The sequence below is a fragment of the Natrix helvetica genome (assembly GCF_964273705.1).
Source record: "Natrix helvetica genome assembly, chromosome: 6".
NCBI classification, from domain to species: Eukaryota; Metazoa; Chordata; class Lepidosauria; order Squamata; family Natricidae; genus Natrix; species Natrix helvetica.
Genome location: NC_138553.1, coordinates 41532006 through 41549134, shown reverse-complemented (window position 1 = coordinate 41549134; position 17129 = coordinate 41532006). Strand labels below are relative to the sequence as shown.

General features: G+C 40.8%; 1 protein-coding gene across 3 annotated transcripts in view; it reads left to right on the top strand.

The window, feature by feature from the left end:
* The window catches only part of TMTC2 (transmembrane O-mannosyltransferase targeting cadherins 2), a 253147-nt gene that overhangs the window by 191530 nt on the left and 44488 nt on the right, over positions 1-17129 (top strand). For all 3 annotated transcript variants that reach the window (XM_081958577.1, XM_081958576.1, XM_081958578.1), the window contains exons 5-7: positions 13391-13476; positions 15152-15336; positions 16863-16941. In XM_081958577.1, the coding sequence (XP_081814703.1) occupies positions 13391-13476; positions 15152-15336; positions 16863-16941 (350 nt within the window). The remainder of the gene's footprint in view (positions 1-13390; positions 13477-15151; positions 15337-16862; positions 16942-17129) is intronic.

Sequence of the window (17129 nt, the reverse complement as noted above, 5' to 3'; positions counted from 1 at the left end):
TTTTATAATGCTTGTTGCAAAAAAACAACAACAACCCTCAAGTCAATATGTAAATTGTGAAGATTGAATGGAATACAGAACTGGAGATTCCCATTTTTTTTTTAAAAAAAAAAGAACAGGAGATTGCTTTTATGTCTGCATCAAAAATTTAAATAGATCTTATACTATAGCTTGTTCAATAAAAAATATAGTTATAATCCATCACATTAGTTTAGAAAAGAAATGAATAATTCATAGTGCTGTTGGAGATTCAGATAGTGAGAATTGCATATTTTTACAATGTCACATAATTATGATGGTCTAGGAAGTCATACATATATTCATTGGGATAGATTTTAATATTTTTCTAGACAACTTCTTTTGATTTACATACTTGGGATTCCACAGCTGGAGAGCAGAATTTCTGTTTCATTCTTACTGCAAAGAGACTTATTATTCCACACCCGAAAGATAAATTTACAATTCCAATTACTTAATGGACTGAAGACCTGATGTTGCTTGAAATCTCTGAACAAGGTGCTTATTGATGTAGACTTTGTAGAGATAATTATTATCAGACATGCTCATCGCTTTATTAAAATGTTTGTGTAAAACTCTACATGCACACACACACCGAAAGAAGAGTATTTTATCTATTATTTATTATGTCCAGAGATTTTAAGCTATTGTATGAACTTCATGTCTACAGACAGAGACTGTTGTATTCATACCTAAATAATCTTTGTTTTAAATTTCACACAACCTGAAAACTGTGACAGTCAGATTCACAACAAGCAAGCTATAATTCAGTGTTTTATGATAGTCATATAGCAAACATCAGTTTATGGTTTGAATGAAATCAGAAACTATATTTAATTAAATTGTCTGCATTGTAGGTCATAAAAATGTCTTTCTGTAGATACAAAAGGGTTGTGCTAATAAGACAAGATACAATCATCCGAGCATGACTCTGTAGGAGAAATTATATTTGCAGCTATCCCAACAGCAGTTTCGGGCACTATGGTTGCATTCATGTACATGAGAGAAGATAATTAAAGAGATTGACAATATCTTCTTGCAAACTAATTAGTAGCAGCATCAAAGTTAGCTACAATGAGTATCTGCTGTGCATATAGGAGTGCTTAGATTGAGCATATAAATGCATGTTTATATCCTTGAGAACACATACATATGTATATGCATGTGTTCTCAAGGATATAAACATGTATGTGTACCCATGGAATATGTGTACCCATATGTATGTGTACCCATGGGAGGGAGGGAGGGAAGGAAGGGAAGGAGGGAGGGAAGGGAAGGGAAGGGAAGGGAAGGGAAGGGAAGGGAAGGGAAGGAAGGAAGGAAGGAAGGAAGGAAGGAAGGAAGGAAGGAAGGAAGGAAGGAAGGAAGGAAGGAAGGAAACACACACATAGAGACGTTTTCTACTGTTTTTACTTTGGATGCATCAGAAAAAAAATAGGATATGGAAGATAAATAGTTAACTTTCTGAAGATATTACTCTTCCATCCCCTCTCCATTTTTCTGATTGAAAACATGTAGGTTATGGACATCACATTGTTCTAATAAAGTTTACTAAACAATATTAAATAAATATTTAATTATTTACTAGAATTCAATATTCATTCTTGCATCTGCTTTTCATTTTGCATCTATACAGATTTTAAATAGCCGGCGAAAGAGCTCTAAAAATACTTGCATTCTGGAAAAAAAAGAGAAAAATAAAATTGAATTGCTACACTGGCTGCCAATATTAAAATTGCCAATAAAAGCAAAATGTTCATTCTGAGGTCTGCTAATAAAGAGAATAGAACATGAAAAACTTGTAGAATAAACATGATATAATACAATGCATTATACTGAATATTTCCAAACTTAACTTTTTCAATATGGGAAAGCAATTTATCTAACATTCTTAACAATACAGCCTTTCAAAGGGAAGCAATTTTTTAAAGATAATATGTTATCAAAGAATAATTCTAAATACATATTATGGAACGAATGAAAAATAATTTGTGCTTACTTCAGTATCCTAATTCTGATATGATTTTGAATCTGAAATAAGCTACCACTAACTTTATATTAGCCCTGGGCAATTATTATGGATAAAAAGTTTACTTTTTCATCCCTTAATAGCATATTAATTGGATTGTCTGCCAGAATTGACAAATAGTAGCATTTTAACACCCTAAAACATGTCAATCTCTTCCAGTAATAGTGTAACAGCCTTTGCACAATAGAATTCGGAATTTTCGCAGAATTTCATCAATTGGCTTGGTCCTATTATGAATCATACAAGCTACCTGTCACAGCTATAAAATTGAACATTTGAGTGGAATACCCTTTACTATTGCCAGAATCTATCTGCCCCACATCAATCATATTAGTAGAAAGTCCACATAACCTGTTATTGAAAACCTCAAGCTCCTGCCAAAAATCAGCTGGCTCTCTAGATGCCCCAGAGCTTAGTTGTAGTGCTAAAAATTGGAGTACCTCTGCCATACACTTCTTATAGCTTTGGCAGTAGCACATTGTCAGTTGAGCTAGGAAACCTGATTGATAGCTCAGATTATCATCAGTGTAAAACTACAAGAACAATCAGCAAAGACTTGCTGGGCTACACAACATTCAATTAGGACAGTAGCTGATATAAGCAGCAGCTTATCACGTGCAGTAGAAGTCTGAATCACATATGGTGAAAGCCCTTTGTACAACTTTACCCAAGGGTTAGGGTTATGAAATTAATGAGATTTGGATCTAGGTTTAGTGGAAGTATCACAGTCTTGGGTAGATTTCTCTGGTGGAGAAAGCAAAGCAAAATGCATCCTGACTGCTGGTGGATCATGTATCCACCCCCAGGAACAAAATGGGTCTGGCTCATACCTGAATATTTGTGATATTTCTAGAGCAGAGTTTGATCTATAGGGATTTTGCATGCTGGAATTTGTGCATTTTAGAATGAGATTAGAATGTAAGGCTACATCTTGAGTAGATTGAAGTATTTAAGAAAGTTTATGCAATATATTTCTATCTCCGTATATAGGTACTGTTTTCTCTGTGAATGGGTATAAAAATTATTACATATATGCACAATGATCCAGAGATGGGTTTCTATTATTTTTACTACCGGTTCAATCGTGGACGTGCACACACTTGTGTGTGCGATGATTCTGTGCATGCAGAGAAGCATCTGGGCGGGTGGGTGGAGCCTCCTGTTGCTGCTACTATCGGTTCACCCGATCCGGGCCGAACCGGTAGCAACCCACCTCTGCAATGATCAGAGTTCAGTCTTCAGTTTATCAATCTGATATTATGGCTGCAGAAATGTGAACCTTTTAATTCTTTTAGTGAAAAGCAAGTGTTGCAGATCTTTATCACCCTTCTCCCCCCACCCCCCCTAAAATTGCAATGGTTAATTTGTTGTCACTATTATTTCATTTTCTATCTTTTATCCAGCCAAAGTTTTCTGCCTTTATTACTGACTTTGGCTTTCACTGAGTCTTAACCCTGAACCATTCTATTAACTTATCATTAGAGAAGGCGGCAGTTCTAATTTACTCTATTATTATTTAGATTACTATGATTAACAGATTGACTGCCAATAATTCTAATATACAGAACTGGGAAGTACCAGCATATAGTGCAAAGACAGAATATAGGCTCTCATAAGACAAGTTATTCCTATGGCTAGCGTCTGAGGCTATACGTATAGCACATTTCTGCAGTATGCATCAGCAAATGGGGAAAATGGTAGAAAGTTGTCCATTCCCTGTTGCTGCTATAAGCTAGTCTTAAAGACTGAGATATATGCTGGTGCTGAATAGTTTATGAAGCCTTTTGAACTTTAATATTTCTGCATAAATATGACCTAAAACATGATCTGTTCTCCACATAAATCCTAAAACTTATCATCATCCCATTGATTGAAAGACCTGATTTGAATGTCCTCTCCAAATGAACGACAATTCCTAAGATTTATATGCACAAATGCGTAGCTTTGGATCAGGGGTGGGTTCCGGCAGGCACTATTGCTGGTTTACTCATGTGTGCACTGCACGTGCGCATGTACAGTGCAATAAAAATTGTTCTGTGCACAGAAGCAAAAAACAAGATTCCAGCGACCCAGGCCACCAAACCACTATCGGTTCAGCCAAATCGGTCCGAATCGGTAGGAACCAATCACTGCTTTGGATCATTTTCCATGATAAATAAATGAACCGATATAAAGTTTTGGATACATTTGTTTCACTGGGTTCTGTTTTTCCAGCTTTAGGACTTGTGCAGTAAACAGATCACATTTTAGGTCATATTTGTGCAGAAATATTAAGCACCATTGTATGATATATAATTGTGGGTCGCATTTTTAATGAGCTGCCAGTTGACCCTTCAAAGTAAATGGTTACAAGAACTATCTTAACTAAGTCATTTTTTAATCTCAACGCTATTAGTGTATATTTAATTTGGGGGATTTCCTTCAAGAAATTTATAAATGACATCAGTTACATCTTTATGAGTGATGTTTGACCTAAATATTAGGTCTAATTTGGGGGATGTTATACAATTGTTTTAGAATTTGGGGGATGTTATACAATTAAGGAGATTAGTATTTGGGCTGCAGAAGAAAATAATATCTTGAAAAGTACATGGATTTATGATTGATAACTTGATCAGTTGGGTTAATGTGATTTTACATAATTTTGCATGAAAGAATACTACACAAAACAGAAAATGCAAAGGCTAAATTTTGTCTAGTAAATTAATGGTGTTGTAATAACCTGTTTGCAATATGTCTGGAGCAAAATGTCACAATATGCTAAGTAATAATTTATTTGTCTTCATAAAAATGAATTATCTAACAAGATAAAATGAACCAAGAATATTTCACAAAGGCAACAAAATCTCAGATGAGCCTAAAAGAAATGCACCCTAATTCCATACCTAGAAGAACATTAAGACTCAAATGGAGGGCAAACATTCTAGATTTTAGAAATTTTGATTTGATTGATTCGAGAGGTGTCCTTGTAGACACCCAGCTGAGCACTATATGGTATCAGACCCAGAACTCTGGCTTTAAATAACTTAATTTCTGCTGAGATGTAGTTGTTGCCATGTTGACTTGCATATTTGATAATTGCAAGGGATACTCTTTGCGCTCTTACATCAAGTTCACTTATTTGATCGGTCCTGTAATTGGAAGATTGAAAATAAACGCATAGATATTTGAAAGTTTAAGTTGCTTAATAGGTTGTCCATTGATCTTTCAGATTACTGCAAATTTAAAGCACTTTCTTGAAAGTATTAAAACATTGTTTTAGAATAATTATTTTAAAGGAGTTCCCTGGCGCAATAGAATGACACATGAGTTACAGATATAATTATTTTCAAGGAGTTTCCTGGAGCAATAGAATGATATGGTACATACCCATATGAGTTACCATATTTTTCGGAGTATAAGACGCACCTTTTTTCCTCTCAAAAGAGGCTGAAAATCTGGGTGCATCTTATACATCGAATACAGCATTTTTTGCCTCCTGAAGCCCCGCCCCTTCACCAAAATGGCCGTGTGTAGCCTTATGGAGGCTTTCAGACAGCTCCCGGGGACTGGGGAGGGCAGAAATTAGCAAGAAACAGGGGGTTTTGCCCCCCCCCCCCCGCAGCACTCTATATTCAATTTTTTTGACAAAGAAATGGCCCATTTTTTGCTCATTTTTGCCCCCCCCTCCCCAGGAGCACTCTGCAAGCCCCCCCAAGGCTATTCATGCCTTTTTAAAAAAGTGGGCCCGTTTTCGCAAAAAACCACATTTTGGGGAGATTTGCAGAGTGCAAAAACTTTTTTTTCCCCCTTTCGGAAAGCTGTTTAGTTAAAGTGGTTTATGAGAATTACATTGATCAAATGCTGTCCCAGCAGAAACAAAGTTTTAGATGCTACAGGTTGTCAGCTATTTCCTTCTCCAGCACATGGATAAATACACCTGGAAACATCTACCTACCTATCTACCTACTCACTCTCTCACTCACTCTCTCTCTCTCTCTCTCTCTCTCTCTCTCTCTCTCTCCCTACCTACCTACTGTATTTCTGTCTCTCTCTCTTTCCCCCCTATCTACCTATCTACCTACCTACTCTCTTTCTCTCTCCCTACCTATCTACTGTATTTCTCTCTCTCTCTATTTTTCTATCTCTATCCCTCTACCTACCAACCTACCTACTTTCTCTCTCCCTACCTATCTACTGTAGTTCTCTCTCTCCCTCCCTCCCTCCCTCCCTCCCTCCCTCCCCCCCCCTCTCTCTCTCTCTTTCTCTCTCTCTATCCCTCTACCTACCTACCTATCTACATACTCTCTCCCTCCCTCCCTACTATCTCTCTCTCTCTCTCTTTCTCTCTCTCTTTCTACCTCTCTATCCCTCTACCTACCTACCTACTTTTAAAAAATGCCTCTTCAAAACCTGGATGTGTCTTATACTCTGGTGTGTCTTATACTCCGAAAAATACGGTACATAATAGACACATCATCAGCATATAGGAGAAGAGGGATAGCCAAAATAAAGTAGAATATTTGGGACCATGACTTCCAGTCTGATAGAACCAATCAGTGCAATCTCCCTGCTTTTTGAGATTAATCCTAGTGGGTTGTTTATTTAACATTTCACATGCCCCACACAGTATATTTTTCAACCTGGCTGGAGTTGATATCTTACCCATTCAGTTGACAACAGCATATATTATCCTCCCTTATGAAAATCGCATCTGAATAATAAAATGCATTACAGGCAATCCTCAATTCATAACTACAATTGAGAGTAGAACTTCCATTGCTAAGTGAAGTGGTTGCTAAATGAGTCATACCTCCTTTTATTACCTTTTTATCACAATCATTACAATTATTAAGTGAATTGCATCATTTAGTGAATCCAACTTCTGTTCTTGATTTTGCTTGTGAGAAACTGGCTGGGAAAATTGCAAATGGCAATCCTGTGACCCAGGAATACTGTAATTGATGCAAATACATTTTATTTATTTATTTATTTCTTAGATTTTTAGACCGCCCCTCTCCCAGAAAGGGACTCGGGGCGGTGTACAGTCAATACAAATAAAATCAGTCATAATAATAAAATACATTTAAAATACATTTGGAGGGAGAGATAGGCTGTACTAAGAAATAAATATATTCTAATCCTAAAAACATCACAATTAAAACCCCAAACCCAATTAAAATAAAGTAAATCCCCAGGAGGTAAAACTAAGAAAGTGCCAGACCAGCTGATTGAAATAGGTGAGTCTTTAACTTTTGCCGGAAGGAACGGAGGTCGGTGGTAGTTCGAATGTCTGGGGGGAGGTCATTCCAGAGGGTTGGGCCCATCACAGAGAAGGATCTACTCCTAGGTGTCGCCCGCTGGCATTGCCTAGCAGACGGCACCAGGAGGAGTCCCTCCCTGTGTGAGCGGATAGGTCGCAGGGACGTGTGTGGTAGGATGCGATCCTGCAGATAACTAGGTCCTATGCCATGGAGCGCTTTAAAGATGGTGATCAAAACCTTGAAACGCACCCGAAAGGCCACAGGTAGCCAGTGCAGCTCGCGCAGGAGAGGTGTTACGTGGGAGTAACGTGTACTTCCCATAATAATCCGCGCGACTGCGTTCTGAACTAGCTGCAGTCTCCGGATGCGTCCCAAGGGAAGCCCCATGTAGTTGCCAAGCTCCTGAATTTTGAACATGTGACTGAAGAGATGCTGCAGATGTTGTATTTCAAGAACTGGTCATAAGCAACTTTTTTTTAGCACCAACGTAATTTTGAGCACTAAATGAACGCTTATAATTTGAGAACTACTTCTTAGCTGCAATCTTTTATCCACCAGCTGGCTACTTTATCATATTTCCACCAGCCATCATTTCCATCCAGATATGGACTATTTTCATCAGCCTATCCCCTTGCCTGGACTATCCTCTTGCCAGGACCATCCCCTTAGTGGGAACTGCGGCTGCTGATACATATTAACATCTACAGCTCCCACTTGATGAACTTGGCCCTGTCTAATTATGTTATACACGAGGCTAGACCTACTACAGCTACGAGAGTCCCCCCTCTCGCAGCTATGGCCTCCTGCCCTTTCGAGGGCCCACCTTGAGGACGGGTTCATTAACCCAGAGAGGTGGAGGAAGCGCACGTTGAGGGGTTTTTTAATTAAATGTTTTTTAAAAGTTGTAAGGGGTTATAGGGATGGGGGGGAACAGGTCAGGAGGGATGGGGGAGCCAGGCACCTAGGTGTGGTCGAAGGAGGAGGGAGCGGAGTGGGGGAGGAGAGGGAAGATAGCATTCCTGCGCAGGGCTCCCTGATACCAACGGTCGTGGGGAGGGACAGGTGCGAGGACAATTTAAGAGCGCGTAGTCGGTTGGGAGACCGGGGTTTTTGGTCATTCCCGGTTGTTTGCACCAACCCCTGCATACTAGGTGGTCAGGATCTACAGACCCAAGGCCTGAGACTGCTGTTATGCAACGTGAGGTCCGTTGTCAATAAGGCCCCCCTCATCCACGATCTAATTTTGGAGGGGGAGCCGGACCTCGCAGGAATAACCGAGACCTGGTTGGGCCACGAGGGAGGTTTACCCCTCGTGGAAATGTGCCCGCCAGGTTATCGAACATTTCACCAGCCTCGGGCCCAGGGAAGGGGCGGTGGGGTAGCAGTGATTATCCGGGGAGACTTGGAGCCGAGAGAGTTCACTGTGCCACAGACATCCGGGTGTGAGTCCCTCGTCGTGAGATGGGGCCCAGGGAGGCAGTTGGGCCTGCTGATAGTATACCTGGCTCCTCGCTATACACCAGCGGCCCTGCCTGAACTCCTCGAGCTGATCTCATCGGTGGCGGTTGAGACCCCCAAACTTTTAGTGATGGGGGATTTTAATCTGCCGTCGATGGGAGAAGCGTCTGAGGGGGTTCGGGAGTTCATGGCTTCCATGATAGCCATGGACCTGACCCAGTTAATTCAGGGCCCTACTCACGAGGGAGGCCACACGTTGGACCTTGTCTTTGTCTCTGGCCAGTGGACGAGTGATCTGGGAATAGGGGATCCAATTATTACTCCCCTGTCATGGTCAGATCACTCACTTCTCCGGCTTGACTTCCCTGGTGCTACACCCCGCTGCGGGGAGGCGGAACCGGAAGGTATTAGATGGTTCCGCCCCAAGCACCTGATGGAACCAGATAGGTTCCAGACGGAGCTTGGGCCACCTCCTGTGGACCTGACCCGCCCCCGAGTGGAGGACCTGGTAGACGCATGGAATAGTGCGACTACTGGGGCCCTAGACCGGGTGGCGCCTTTGCGGCCTCTCCTGCGGCGACGAACCACCCTGGCCCCTTGGTTCACCGAGGAGCTAAGGGTGATGAAACGCCACAAGAGACACCTAGAGAGTCGTTGGAGATCCTCCCGTTCCGAATTTGACCGAGCACAGGCACGAGCCTATTTGAGGACGTACCTTGTGGCATTAAGAGCGGCCAAACGTCAATATTGTGCCGCTCTTATTGCGTCCGCAGATAACCGCCCTGCCGCCCTGTTTCGGGTGACTCGCTCTCTCTTGTTTGAGAGACCGCGGGAAGCCCCTTTACAGGGCAGAGCAGAGGAGTTTGGGAAATATCTACAGGACAAAGTCGCTCAAATCCGGAAGGGATGGGCCCCTTTCAGTGGTCCAGCTGAGACACCCGCAGCAAGTCTTGAGGGACCGCTTTGGGAGGAGTTTGATTCGGTTGCCATCGAGGATTTGGACAGGTTGCGTGGACGTCTGCGACCTACCACATGTTTATTGGACCCGTGTCCCTCCTGGCTTGTACTGGCATCCTGGGAGGTTACACGCGACTGGCTCCTGGGCCTAGTGAACGCTTCGTTGGGCGAGGGGCTTCTACCGACCGCCTTGAAAGAGGCGGTGGTGAGGCCCCTGCTCAAGAAGCCTTCCCTGGACTCAATGGACCTAGTCAATTATCGTCCAGTCTCCAACCTTCCTTTTTTAGCGAAGGTTGTAGAGAGTGTGGTAGCACAACAGTTCCCACGTCACCTGGAGGAGAATGATTATCTAGACCCGCGCCAGTCCGGCTTCCGACCCGGGCACAGCACGGAGACGGCCTTGGTCGCATTGGTTGATGATCTCTGGAGGGCCAGAGATAGGGGCTGTTCCTCTATCCTGGTCCTATTAGATCTCTCGGCGGCGTTCGATACCATCGACCATGGTATCCTGTTGCACCGGCTAGAGGGGCTGGGAGTCAGGGGCACCGTTCTACGGTGGTTTGGCTCCTACCTCTCTGACCGGATGCAACGTGTGTTGGCAGGGGAGCAGAGATCGACCCGGAGGCCACTCACATGTGGGGTGCCTCAGGGGTCGGTGCTCTCGCCTCTCCTGTTCAACACTTACATGAAACCGCTGGGCGAGATCATCCGTGGTTTTGGGGTGGGATATCATCTGTATGCTGATGATACTCAGCTATACATTTCCACCCCGAACCACCCCAATGAGGCCGTCGAAATGATGTCCCGGTGTTTGGAGGCCGTACGGGTCTGGATGGATGACAACCGACTAAAACTCAACCCTTCCAAGACGGAGTGGCTGTGGCTTCCGGCCTCCCGGTTCAACCAGTTGCTTCCATCTCTGGCCATTGGGGGCGTGCAACTGGCCCCCATGGAACAGGTGCGCAATTTGGGCGTCCTCCTAGATGCCCGGCTGTCCATGGATGACCATGTAACAGCCGTGGCAAGGGGGGCGTTCCATCAGGTTCGCCTGATGCGCCAATTGCGCCCCTTATTGGACCGGGATGCCCTACGCACAGTCACCCATGCGCTAGTGACGTCTCGCCTGGACTACTGCAATGCTCTCTACATGGGGCTTCCCTTGAGATGCACTCGGAGACTGCAGTTGGTCCAGAACGCGGCCGCGCGGGTGATTATGGGGAGGACTAGATACTCCCCTGTAACACCTCTCCTGCGCGAGCTGCACTGGCTTCCTGTAGTCTTCCGAGTGCGTTTCAAGGTTTTGATTATGATCTTTAAAGTGCTTCATGGCACAGGACCTAGTTACATGCAGGATCGCATCCTGCCCCATACATCCCTACGACCAATCCGCTCACACAGAGAGGGACTTCTTCGGGTGCCGCCCGCCAAACAGTGTCGGGGCGCTACACCCAGGAGCAGAGCCTTCTCTGTGATGGGCCCAGCCCTATGGAATGACCTCCCCCGTGACATCAGGACTACTTCCGATCTCCGCTCCTTCCGTGTACAGTTGAAGACCCACCTCTTTCAATTATCTGGCCTGGCTCAACCGTAAATTTTTCTTACTCCTCCTGACAGTTCTTTTAAATTTTTAATTTTTAAATTGTGTTTTTACAATCGGGGTATTTTAATGGTGACTTTTAATTGTCCAATGTGATGTAATTTGTTACCTCCTCCGTGCATGTATGTCCTGTATATATGTATGTTTATGTGTTTGTATACATGTTTTATGTTTTATATACTCCATTGTACGCCGCCCCGAGTCCTGTCTGGAAAGGGAGCGGCTAATAAATTTAAATTTATTATTAATTTATTATTATTAACTACCTCTAGTTTTTACATTGTATGTACTTTATACACAATGATGAACAGATTTGATACTACCTACTGTTAGAAAACCTAATTCCTTCTCTGATTATGGGATGACCAGTCTTCTTTGAAGTTCTCTCCAAGAACATTGCAACGTTATAGCAATACTGTAGCTATGACTTATTGAAGCTGTTTGATGGCCTCTTCCTATGAGTGATTGCTTCAGCCTGACCTTACACTTTTCTTTTTTTTAAATAAATGTGTATTGTATCTGCTTATTTGATGTGTTACTGCTCAAAGAAACAGTATGTCAACCATTTTTACTTACTATCAGTAAACATTTTCCTTGTTAAATAAATACTTTGGGTACATCTTTTTCTCCTTTTCCTTTCTTTTCTTTTCATACCATTCTGGCTCTTTCTTTAGTATAGAACCGTGATGGCAAACCTATGGCACGCATGCCACAGGTGGCACATGGAGCCATATCTGCCGGCACGCGAGCCATCAGCTCTAGCTTGCCAGCTGATTTTCAGCTTTCCAGAGGGCTGGGGGAGGCAGTTTTCACCCTCCCCAGGCTTCAGGAAAGCCTTCGGAATCTGGAGAGGGCGAAAAATGGGCCCAACGGGCCAACTGGAAGTTCAGAAACTATCCATTTCCAGCTTCCGGAGAGCCTCCGAGAGGGTGGGGGAGGCCATTTTCACCCTCCCCAAACTTCAGGAAAGCCTTCGGAGTCTGAGAAGGGTAAAAAACGGCCTCCTCCACCCCCCCCAGAGGAAATACCAAGCTCAGCTTAGAGGCAAGTAGTGTAGTGCATGTGGGGGGGGAGTAGGGGGTTGTGCATGAATGTGCATGTGGGGGCACACTTTGCATTATGGGTGCTGTCATGCACGTACCAGTGGTGGGTTGCAGGCGGAACGCCCCAGTACAGGTGTACCAGAGCCAGCCCGGAGCACCGGATACCATTTTGGTACAGAGCTCCAGAGGGCCCACTCACCCGCCCAAGCTCCTTACCGGTGTTTAAAGGCTTCTGCGCATCTGCACAGGCACATGGCGCATACAGTGCCTGTGCGACACTCCGCAGAGCAGCTGGAGCATTGCAGAGCATCGCGGAGATGCTAAGATGCATGTGCACGCTACGCACGTCCATGAGTACGCCGCCAGCCCCGTTCCAACTGTACCGGTTGGAATGGGATTTGAAACCCACCACTGGCACGTATCCTCGCATTTTTGGCACCCAACAAAAAAAGGTTAGCCATCACTGGTATAGTACTTTAAAGGTAGATATTTACTACTAATTCCTAATATTAACTTTCATTTTGAAAATTGGTGGCTTCAGATTTTATACCAAGAATGATAACTCTTTAAATAGATTTCAAAGCTCTAGCTGAAATAATAATTTTGAAAAAATAGTTATTTATAAGAATGTTTGCCCCTTTCACTAAGCTCATAAAGGATGACAACAATTCTTATCTATCCCATTCTATATCATATGCATATTGTGGCAGTTTCTCTTCTCTAAATGACAAGGTAGCCGCTTTAGTAAAATATAGTGAACTTTGTATAATTCTTTTTTTCACTTGACAAAAGAGAAATCCTTTCTTGATCCTTTTCAAGGAAGTAGAATTCTACAATAGCATAATTTGACTACTTTTGGAGGAAAAAAAATGATTCTTGCTCATTTTTCTTTCTTTTAAAATGATCTTTATTATTTAAAAAATCATATGGCAAAATCTATAGCAATCTTTCTTTCTCAAATACATTGTGAATATGTTTCTTGAGATTTCATTTTTCATAATTTTATTTTCAACAATTATCTTCTGTCTTCTCCTTTTCTCTGCAGGGGATTATTATTGCAGGAGAACAACAGGTTTTCAGAAGCACTGCATTATTATAAATTGGCTATCGGAAGCAGACCTACTTTAGCCTGTAAGTAAAGATGCATGCTTGTTATTTAACTACACTGTTCATTCTCATTTGTGTTGTGTTATAAATAAAACTATTAAAAAGAAAACCTGTAAGTTTTAATTCTGTTAAATGTGAGCAGATGTTTTTGCATGGTTCCAATATTTGATAACACCTAGACCATCATTACTGTATTGTAAAGATGCTGTATTATAGTAAGATAGTTGATCTTGAATATAATCCATACTATTTATTTTATTGTTAGGCAAACATGTGTTGCCAGAGTAACATGTTTAATTTTGATTTGAGATGAAAGAAGCTGAAATATGCTCAAATTTATGGCAGGAAGGAAAGTGAGCTGTTTGATAGAGAGGTCATATATTTAAGAGGCAGTTCAGGGTTGCTGGGCTGCTTCACTAAATTTGGTAAAAGACTTCTGTTATTTACTTCATCTGATTACCAACCTTTTAGTGACAAGATCAGTAGCTAAATCAGGATATTGGATTATAAAGGTAAAGGTTCCCCTTGCACATGTGTGCTAGTCATTCCTGACTCTAGGGGGCAATGCTCATCTCCATTTCAAAGCTGAAGAGCCAGCGCTGTCCGAACATTTCTCTGTGGTCATGTGGCCACTAAATGCCAAAGACACATAGAAGGCTGTTACCTTCCCACCAAAGGTAGTTCCTATTTTTCTACTTACATTTTTACATGCTTTCGAACTGCTAGGTTGGCAGAAGCTGAGACAAGTAACGGGAGCTCATTCCGTTGTGCGGTGTTAGAGATTCAAACCCCCGAACTGCCAATCTTTCTGATCAAAAAGCTCAGCGTCTTAGCTACTGAACCACCACGTCCCGAGGTTATAGGTGTATATTAGATTATAGGTGTAGAGAAATAGAATGTTCATGCTACATATCATGCCAATCACTTGTATATATGTTTGCATATGGAATCTTCTAATGTGTAAAAGTTCTGTGGGTGAATGAGGGGTCTCTCAAAATTCTCTTTGAACAATTAAAGCCTGTGACTTCTGAAACATCAATATAGTACTTAATCAACGTTGATTGGTACTTGTTCAAGTTTAAATGTAAATCAATGAAAGAGTCCAACACTTCCTTCTCTAGAAAGAGAAAGCTGAAGATGTAACATTCAGGCATTAAAACAATTTAAGGTAGTCTGCTATCTTCCCAGATCCAAAAGGCTTTAATTTCTATAAGATTACCTTGTTCACTTGGACAGCACTTATTGTTTCTACTGAATCTACTGACTCTCAAATGTACCGAATTGGGGTATTTTACCTCTTTTTATCATTATGACAAAACTGTTCTGAAGAAACATTAGAGGGGAAATCACCTTGGTTGACATTTCAATTAATTCTACTGAAATTCCAGTTTTAATGTTTTGTTGTGATGGAACTCATTTTTTTCTTTAATTAGCAATCTTCTTTCCTATGTCAGTTATTAAAGACATCAATATCTTATAAAGGAAGTCTTGTATTGCTGTAGAATTAGTATGGATAATCTATGACTTTAATGAAAGATAGATAATTCAATCATAACAAGGTTAAAAAAAATGAAGGGCCAATCTAGATTTGAAGAAACTGTCAACCTAGCTATTTAATTTTTCTGGTTTTAAATAACTTCAAATATAATAGGATTATGTATCAATGTGAAACAGCTACATTTCCCTTTCCTTTTTTCAGCTGCTTATTTAAATACTGGTATCATCTTAATGAATCAAGGCAAGGCTGAGGAAGCCAAGAAGACATTTTTGAAGTGTTCAGAGATTCCTGATGAAAACTTAAAAGATCCTCATGCTCATAAGAGTTCTGTTACCAGCTGCCTTTATAACCTGGGGAAACTTTACCATGAACAAGGACAATATGAGGTAAAATTTTACAGCAATATAGCAGCCATCTATAATCTTAATATAATTATGGGTTTTTTTGTTTTTGTTTTTAAAAAACCCACCAAAAATACTAGAATTAGCTATTAGCTGTCTGGGAGTTGAGTGGCATATAAATCGGATAAATTAGTATGGTTCCTCACACAGTCAACCAGATATTTAGACTGAATTTTAATTTGACTGAATTTAAAATCCTTTTATCAATTCCTTCCCAAGGACCTGCAATAGGTAGGTATTATCTCAGGATGTACGCTGCTCCAATTAAAGCTGCCTTTTGCAATTGATTCATGGTGATTTTGTCAATGTCAATGCTGTTCAAGTAGTGCTCCAGATATTTTGGGATTGCAACCAAGGTACCTAGAATTATTGGTAGTATTAAAGATTGCATGCGTCAAACACAATATCTACATCTTATATTTTAGACCATAAAGGAAGCATGAGTTCTGACAAGCTTTTGCTAATACACTTACAATCTAACAATTTATGTCTTTCTCTAGGTTATTACTCAGTATGATGACTGATAGAATGGAAGACTAGTGAGATGGTAGCAGCTATATTTTATGAATTAGTTTACTGGAAAAACATAGAAATTACAGTATATGGTGCAGTAGTAATCCATTCATTAACAAATGATCCTTTTGCAAATGATATACTGTATGAGCATGAAAATAATAGCACTTCCTGATATGGTTTAATGTACTTTTTTCCCCCAGTGAAACAAAAAAATGTTCCTCTGTAATTAGGGTATAATACCGACAATATGTAGCTCACCAGAATCATCTATGTGAGCTGGGCAGTTGTATAAATCAAATTGCTCAGTCCATCATTCTTACAGTAGAAACATACAATTGAAATAAGTGTAAATTTATATACAGTATTTCTGGGATATGGACAAAGTGTACAATTTGGCAGCTTCAAGTAATATATAGCTTCATTTTAAGAATAGGTAATGATCAAAAACCACAACACTTTGACATGACACATATGTGGCTTTTTTTTAAACCAGAAGGCTTTTAAACCTTAAACCTAGAATATGTCAGTATTACATTATGCAAAGCAGTAACACTATTATTATTGGCAGGTGGAAAAGTATCATTGTGATTATTATAGTTCAGTAACATCTGAATGCGTTTTAGGAAATTCTAAGATATTTTCATTTCCCATCCTTAAATGGGAAAGTCTGAACGTTGAAAATTGTTCAGTTTTACATTGAGAAGATTAATCTCAACTGCATAATTTTATATAGATTGAAATTAATCCATGTTAATGTCCTGCAACAAAAACTGCAGACTTTAGTACCACCTTGGACACTTACAGTTTTTATATATGTGCTTATACAGAAATAAATTTGAAGATGTCATGAGATTCATCATTATACATTTTATTAAATGCCTATTTCCTGTTAACAATTAACAAAGGCATCTTCAATTTTACATTATTTTATATTACACTTATGCTTCTGAATTTGATGTTGTTGTAATGATATGTTTCTCAACACTTTGTCATAGGATGCCCTTATAGTTTACAAAGAGGCGATACAGAAAATGCCAAGACAGTTTGCACCCCAGAGTTTATATAATATGATGGGTGAGTCTAAGCAAACACCTAAAAAATATTTGTATTAATTTTCTTCCAGTGCACATATTTTTGTATTTCTGCCAAAATTGGGCATTAACCAAAGTATTTTATTTATGATATGTTTTTGGCTCTGATCAAATCTTCAAGCTTTACATTTGTAGCTTACCCCATATCACCATAGACAGCATTCAAATGTA